Source organism: Cavia porcellus, unplaced genomic scaffold (assembly GCF_034190915.1).
Source record: "Cavia porcellus strain 051 isolate PalLab524CR breed Dunkin Hartley unplaced genomic scaffold, mCavPor4.1 scaffold_25, whole genome shotgun sequence".
NCBI lineage: Eukaryota > Metazoa > Chordata > Mammalia > Rodentia > Caviidae > Cavia > Cavia porcellus.
This window is the reverse complement of record NW_026947508.1, coordinates 29,532,956-29,540,414: the sequence shown is the minus strand read 5'-3', so window position 1 is coordinate 29,540,414 and position 7,459 is coordinate 29,532,956. Positions and strand designations below refer to the sequence as shown.

The window sequence follows — 7,459 nt, the reverse complement described above, 5'->3', positions numbered from 1 at the left end:
GGGTTAACATTCTGTATCCCAGGCTAGCCTCAAACTCCTAACCCTTTCCTTTAGCCTCTTGAACAGCTGGGATTATTGGTCACCATGCTCACTCAGAAAACAAATACAAAAAGATTTCTGAAAGCATCTAAGAACTGACAAATTAGTAAAAAGTTATCAAAGTGATAGTAAACAATCAAGAAAATAATGGAGTAAACCTATCAAACTCAGTTCCTGGCATATGTTAGGCAAAGGACTGTACCACTGAGCTACACTTCAGCCTTGGTAACCACATTTGACCTAACAGCATGTCTTTGAAGAATGTCTATGCAGTCTTTATTTCCTTTCATAGCAGAGAGTGCTGAAATATATCCCCTTTTTTGGAGGGGGCAGGGGACAGGATCTCAACTTACCATGCTGGTCTTGAATTTCTGATCCTCCTGAGTAACTGGGATTACAGGTGTGTGCCTATATGACTGAAAAGGCAAACCATATTTATTTCTAGCAAAATTCACATTCATAATAAAAACTCTCAGCAAACTGAGACTATAGAGACACTTTCTCTCTTTAATAAAGAAGATCTATGAGACCTCTACAGCTAACATCACACTTTACAATGAAAGACTAAGTGCTTTCTCCCCAAGCATGGGAACAGGCTAAAGATGTTCACTTTTTTTTGTTTGTTTGTTCGTCTTTTTGAGACAGGGTCTCATTATGCAGTTCAGGCTGGCCTTGAGCTCACTTTGTAGCCAAGGCTGGTCTTAAACTGGAAACTGTCCTCCTGTCTCAGCCTCCCGAGTGCTGGCATTACAGGCATGTGTACCACGCTCAGCTGGGAGTCCACTTTCATTGCCCTTATCAGACATGGTACTGGAGCCAACTGGCACAATAAGAAGAGGCTTTCACATTGGAAAGGAAACATAACATAACAAAAGACAAAATAACTTCCTATTTGAGGTGACTACATTTAAAAAATAACTACAAAATAACTTCCTAGGGCTGGGGATTTAGCTCATTGGTGTAAGCACCTGCCTGGCAAACACAAGGTCATGATCCCTGGTACCAAAGAAAAATAACTTCCTATTTGAGTGACTATTTACATTACAAAAAATCCCAAGGAATCTATGAAAAACTTTTCAAAATTAATAAGGGAGTTCACCAAAATTCCAGATTACAATATCAACACACAAAATATGTTATCCAAGATGGGGCCTATGGACGTGGTTCAGTGGTAGAGAATTTGTCTTGCATATGTCAGGCCCTGGCTTTGATTCTTAACACTGAAAGGGAGGGAGGTAGAAGGAGCAGGAGGAGGAGAAGAAAAAGCTGAGCCTGGTCGCACAAATTTGTAATCCCAGAACTCATTCTTCCCAGACTGAGGCTCAAAAAATTTTTATATTTGAATTTTAGGAGGGAGAGAATGAGGAAGAGGCATATTTTTAAAAAGATGACAGAATTGCCCATAACTAGTGGACGATACAAAAATGAAAGATAAAAATCTCAGCTAGATTCATGGTTGCGAAATTGAAATTGCAGAATACTAAAAAACAGAGAAGTAAATCGGGGCAAAGGGAAAACATTAAAGATAGTAGAGCTTAAAGACAAATTTAACACAACCCTTATTGCTTGCCAAACCCTAGACATATGATTGTGCCCTACAGGAACTGTATTATGTAGATTCTCAGTTTTACGATAAAGGAATTTTGACAAGTGAAATAATTTCTTGCCCAGGATGACAGTTTATGAATGCAGAGGAAGGATTTTGAACGAGAAAGTTCTGCCTCCAGTCTGTGCCCTCAGTCGACTTACACATTGTCTCTATAAAGGACGAGGGGAATCCACTGAGATGTTTTAAAGGGAAATATCGTGTTGCTTTGGGAAGATCATCCTAGCACCATTATGGATGTTAGACTAAATGGGGTCAAGGATGGGGATAAGAGGATTGTTGGAGTAATGTGGCCAAAAATGGGGAAGCCTTGAACGAACCAAGTTGGTGGCAGAAGGCAGAAACAAAGCAATGGACTGTGATGTCTTCCTGAGTGCAGCCCACCGAACTGGGTTTTGGCTTGGATCTCAGTCCAAGTGGAGAGTGAGGATGGTACGCAGATTTCTGACATATGCAATTCAATGGATGCAGAAAGGCTAAAGCAGCAGTTTTGCTTTGAACTCGGTAGACTGCAGGGTCTGTAAGCCTCAGAGGCCAGACCCAGGGCAAGGAGAGCTGTCAGAATGGAGGGGTGCGCGCGCACCCTGATTCAATCTTGGCCGGAAGCTGCGCGCGCAGGCACAGTGCGCGGGGCGCCCCCTGGCGGTTGCGACGACAACATCAGAAAAGACCCGCTCCCAGCTTCGCGCAGTCGCCGCCGCTCCAGCCCAACATGGCGATGCACAACAAGGCTGCCCCGCCGCAGATCCCGGATACCCGGCGAGAGCTGGCGGAGCTCGTGAAGCGGAAGCAGGAGCTGGCGGTGAGGGGCTGGGGTGGCGCGCCCGCCGCGCTGCTGTCCGCTCCTCCGGGGGGAGCTCGGGGGCCCGGACCCGGGTACTCTCCGCGGCCCGCGGGCGGCTCGGCTTCCCGGCCCGCGGCTCGGCGACGGGAGCGGGATCGGGAGCAAGCGCGGGGTGGGGGTGGGGAGCGGCCAGCCGGGCTCGGGAGCGCGCATCGGCGGGCGTGGCGGGGCCGGGGCGCCAGAGGCCGGCCGGGCGTGCGGTAGGCTTCAGAGGTGTGCGGCCTGCGGCTGTGGGAGGGGAGCCCCGACGCCCAGCCCGGCCTCCGGAGGATGCAGGAGCTCGGCCGTTTCAGTACAGGGACATCCTTCCGAAATGCGTTTTCAGCGGACTGGGATGTGCTGCGTTTGGGAACATCTTAGGGACGGGCAAGGAGAGAGGACATATCTTGGGGAATTGGGAATTGTGACGTGCACGCGGGGTCCCGGGAACCTGGAGGCTGGGCGCTCCCGGCCCTGCACTGGGGCTGGCGCGCGGGGGAGGACCACTCACCTGACGCTGTCCCTCCAGGTTTCCATAGCAACTGGCAGCAGGGCTGCCTTTCAGAGGCAGCTGAGGCTGCGGGGAGGAGAGTGAATTGGGGGAAGGCTGCTGCTCACTCTTGCCTTTCCTGGTAGTGACACCCTATTGAGGGGGAGTAGAGACTGCCCACGTCCTGCCCCAGTCTTGTTCTTAACGCCCAGCTTTCTCTCTAAAGTATAAGCAGTTCTCCACATTTGTGTGTGTTTCTGAAGCCAGGCTTCGTGAATTCCATTCTGTTCACAAAGGGGCCCATCATATCCAAAGGACTGTCTTGCACCTGAGTGTCCTGGCCTTGTCCATGTCCATTTCTCCCCAAAGATGGTTCAGTGTTGGTGAGCAGGATTTATAAATCTAATACTAGGATTTCAGTCCAGTCATCTCTAATGTTTATATTTAAAAGGCTTTCTTCCCTGTCCTCGTTTCTCATCTCAGGAAACACTGGCAAACTTGGAGAGACAGATCTATGCTTTTGAAGGAAGCTATCTAGAAGACACGCAGATGTATGGCAATATTATTCGTGGCTGGGATCGGTATCTGACCAACCAAAAGTGAGTGTTAAAATATTAAGCCAGTTTTCCTTTTGTGCCTTGGAAGTATTTTTAGGGCTGTATGTTCTTAGAAGGAACTTTGTGGGTAGGCTGTAGTAAAATAGTGTGGAAAGCCAGATGTGGAGTCACATACCTCTAAACCCAGCTCTCAAGAGGCTGAGGCAGGAGGATCCTTGGAAGTTCAAGACCATCCTGGGCTCCAAAGCGAGCTCAAGGCCAGCCTGAACAGCATAGTGAGACCCTGCCTCAAAAAGTCCAAACGATAAGAACAACAACAAAACCTCCAAAAAGGCGCATGCTGTAGTCCCAGCACTTGAGAGGCTGAGGCAGGACAATTGCTATGAGTTCGAGGCCACCCTGGGCTAGAGTTAAAAGGTAGCCTGAACTGCATAGTGAAACCCTGTCTCAAAAAAAGTGATGTAGAAAGATCTCTGGGCTTGGACTTAAACCATTACCTCACTGTTTAACCTTGGACAAGCCCATAGGTATATACAGGAGAAGTTAGACCTGTGCCACAGGTTTAAATGAAATATGTGTAATATTGACAGCACTTGACACAGAGCACACTTTTAGTATTTTCTACATCTTAATCAGTCACTTGTTCCACCCTCACAGTTTTTGCTATATGTATGTGCCAAGTGTACCATTCTTTACTTGGTGGCTCCAGTCTTTTTCATTTTTATCGGTACCAGAGATTGAACTCACGACTGCCTGCCTGCAAGGCAGGTATTTATGCAGCTGAGCTAAATCCCCAGCCCTGTAAGAATTTCTTAATTTTTGCAAAGTTTTTGCATCTATAGAATTGAAAGGAAAGAGTACATGAGTACTTGGTGTCCTTCACCTGTATTCACTGGGGGCATGGTACTGCACAGTCTTTCTGTAATACATAAAAACACATTCATTTAAGATTGTTTTAGTTTTGAAATAATTATAGATGCATAGGAAATTGCAGAAATAGTACAAAAAGGTCTCATATATCCTTCACCTGGTTTTTACCAGTGGTTGCATTTCATGAAACTGTAATACATTATCAAAACCCAAAATTTGCCAGGTGTGGTGGCGCATGCCAGTAATCCCAGCACTCAGGAGGCTGAGACAGGAGGATTGCTGTGAGTTTGAGGCCAGCCTGAACTGCGTAGTGAAACCTTATCTCAAAAAGACAAAATAACTCCAAAAACCCTCAAAATTGCCATTGGTACAATGTACATATATAGTTCTGTGGTATCTTGTAATATGTATAGACTCATGTAACCACTGTCAAGATACCACTGTTCCATCACCACAATAATCTCTGTCGTGTACGTCCTTTGTAGTTATGTCCCTCTCTTCCCTACACATTTTTTTCCTGCTAACTATTTGAAAGATGCAGATGTCACAAGGCTTTGCATGTCAGCGTCACTTTCTGAGAACATGAATGTTTTTCTGACAGTGATCCTATAGAGAAAATGAGCACCACATTAATAGTACCACCTAATACTCTCCTTTCTTCAGATTTCCAAAGTTACAGTGCTGGGATTACAAGTGAACACCACTATATCTGGGTTGTTTTTAATCTTTGAGGCAGGGTCTTGCTAAATTACTAAATTACACAGACTGAGTGAATTTTTCATACTCTTGCCTCAGCCTCCCAGAGTGCTGGGATTATAGGGGTGAGCCTCTGTCCCTGCTGCTACTTTATTTTGACCCAAGATCTGGATGTATTGCATTCGATTAGTTTTTTTGTTTGTTTGTTTTGGTACTGGGGACTAAACTCACAACCTTGCACTTGCTAGGCAGGTGCTTATGCTGCTGAGCTAAATCCCTGGCCCTGCATTTCATTGTTATGTCTGTGTCTTCTAGTTTCTTGAACCCTAGGCTTTTGCACTGAGTTACATCCCCAACCCTTTTACATTTTTTTATTTCGAGATAGGGCTTTACCAACTTGCCCAAACTGGGTTCAAACTTGGGATCCTCCTTCCTCAGCCTGAGGTTACAGTCATGTACTCCTACTTTTGTTTTTGTTGTCTCCCTGTGTGACCCTGGCTGACTTTGAACTCACAGTGCTTACCCCAGCTTCTTGACTGGTGAGATTAGATCTGTGCTGCCATGCTGGGTTCTCTTTAGTTTTATGATATAGGACTGGTCAGGAGCAGTTGAAATTTGAATCCTTCCCGAGCAACTTATTGAGACCCTTTTTCAAAATGAGAAAATGGGATATATCTTAATGTTAGAGTACCCCTTAGTTCAATCCCCAGTACTACCAAAAAAAAGAAAGAAAAGAAAAAGAAAAAAGAAAGGGAGGAGTTCTTCTTGCCACTTTGCCTGGCAGTCTTTTTTGTTGTGTTGTGGTACTTGAGTTTGTCCCCAGGGCCTCCCTGCTCAGCCTGGGCAAGCATTCTCACTCCTGTGCTAATCTTTTTTATTTCTTTTAAACTTTCTTCTTCTTTTTTTTTTTTTAAAGACAGGGTCTTTAAATTTTTTTTATTTTTTTATTTTAAAGAGGATGAAATGGAACAAAACCAATCAAAACAAACCAGTGTAAAAGATACAGGACTTCAAAACATTATGAATTCAATAGATATCATAACGCCTTTTGATGTCTTCAAAATATCTGCAGTTAACTTCAGACATAGTGAAAATCAAACAGAACAGAAGAGCAACAATAAAAACAGGACAATCAATGCAGTAAAGGACTTCAAAACAAGCCTACAGTAAATCCCAAATTACATCATGATATATCTTGCTATCATTGAAATAGCTGCTCCTGCCATCGGATTTGACATAATCAAACAAAACAAAAGAGAATAAAACCGAACTCAACGAAACAATGGAAACGATATAGGACTTCCAAAACAAGACCACAGGGAATCAACAATGCTGCAACCCTCAGAAGGTCCCCCTTAGATGTCAAACAGCAAAGCACCACAGGCATCCAATTGCATTTCACCTCCATAGCTATCATCAGAGCCTGTGTTTCTCCAGAGAAGCCTGATGAGACAGGGTCTTGTTATGTAGTTCAGATTAGTTTTCAACTTGGCAGTGCTCTTCCTGCCTCAGCTCCTGAGTCCTGGGATTATAGGCATGTGCCAGTATGCCTGGCTTCGCTAGTCATTTTTAATAATAAGCATTAAAATAAATGCCTGTTAAGATAGCGTGAGGAGGGGTTTGGACTGGGGAGTGTTGTTGCCTTATATTCTGATGGCCTGTCACCTTCCTGGGGCCCCCTAGTCCCTTAAAAGGAAAATAAATGAAACAAAAATGTTTGTGAAGCACCTGAAATAATCTCGCCACACCCCTCTTACCTCTGTCTGTGGGCATTTGGCAAGGAGGTTGTCGGGGTCAGTCCAAGTGGAGGCATTTCTGTGTGAGATCGGGCTAGAAAGCAAGAGAGTTGAGTTCCTCACCCCGTGCAGGGTGTCCCCGGGTTAAACCCCAGGCGTGACTTGATGCTGACAGTGGGTTTCTCCTGCGTGTTTAGAAACTCCAACAGCAAAAACGACCGGAGGAACCGCAAGTTCAAGGAGGCTGAGCGGCTCTTCAGTAAATCCTCAGTCACGTCGGCAGCCGTAAGTGCCCTGGCGCAGGGCGTCTTTCTGTGGCCTGCTGCTGAGGGGTGTGTTGTCCTTCCCCTTCCTTCCTGTCTGGGAGTGGCCTCCTGAGGTCTGTGGGCACTTTTCTAGTAACCAGTGGCTTTTCTTTCAGGCAGTAAGTGCACTGGCAGGAGTTCAGGACCAGCTCATTGAAAAGAGTAAGTTCATGTTTTCCCTTTCTTTGTCAGTTTATATTGAAGTCACCACAGTCCCTAACTTACTCCATGTGTATCTGAGGATTGCATCTCCGTGCTCTTTTTATTCCCCCCCCCCCCCTTTCTTTGTGCCAGAGATCAAACTCACGACCTCGCATTTGCCAAGCAGGTACTTGTT

The 7,459-nt window shown here is 45.6% G+C and overlaps 1 protein-coding gene across 7 annotated transcripts in view; it reads left to right on the top strand.

Annotated features, from left to right (window-relative positions):
* Positions 1-2,278: 2,278 nt before the first annotated feature.
* Positions 2,279-7,459, top strand: part of Meaf6 (MYST/Esa1 associated factor 6) — a 29,173-nt gene continuing 23,992 nt past the window's right edge. For all 7 annotated transcript variants that reach the window (XR_010043086.1, XR_010043085.1, XR_010043083.1 and 4 more), the window contains exons 1-4: positions 2,279-2,447; positions 3,442-3,557; positions 7,015-7,102; positions 7,239-7,284. Coding sequence is in view for 3 of the 7 variants with exons in the window: in XM_063236097.1 (XP_063092167.1) it covers positions 2,358-2,447; positions 3,442-3,557; positions 7,015-7,102; positions 7,239-7,284 (340 nt within the window). In the remaining 4 variants the exon portion in view is untranslated. The remainder of the gene's footprint in view (positions 2,448-3,441; positions 3,558-7,014; positions 7,103-7,238; positions 7,285-7,459) is intronic.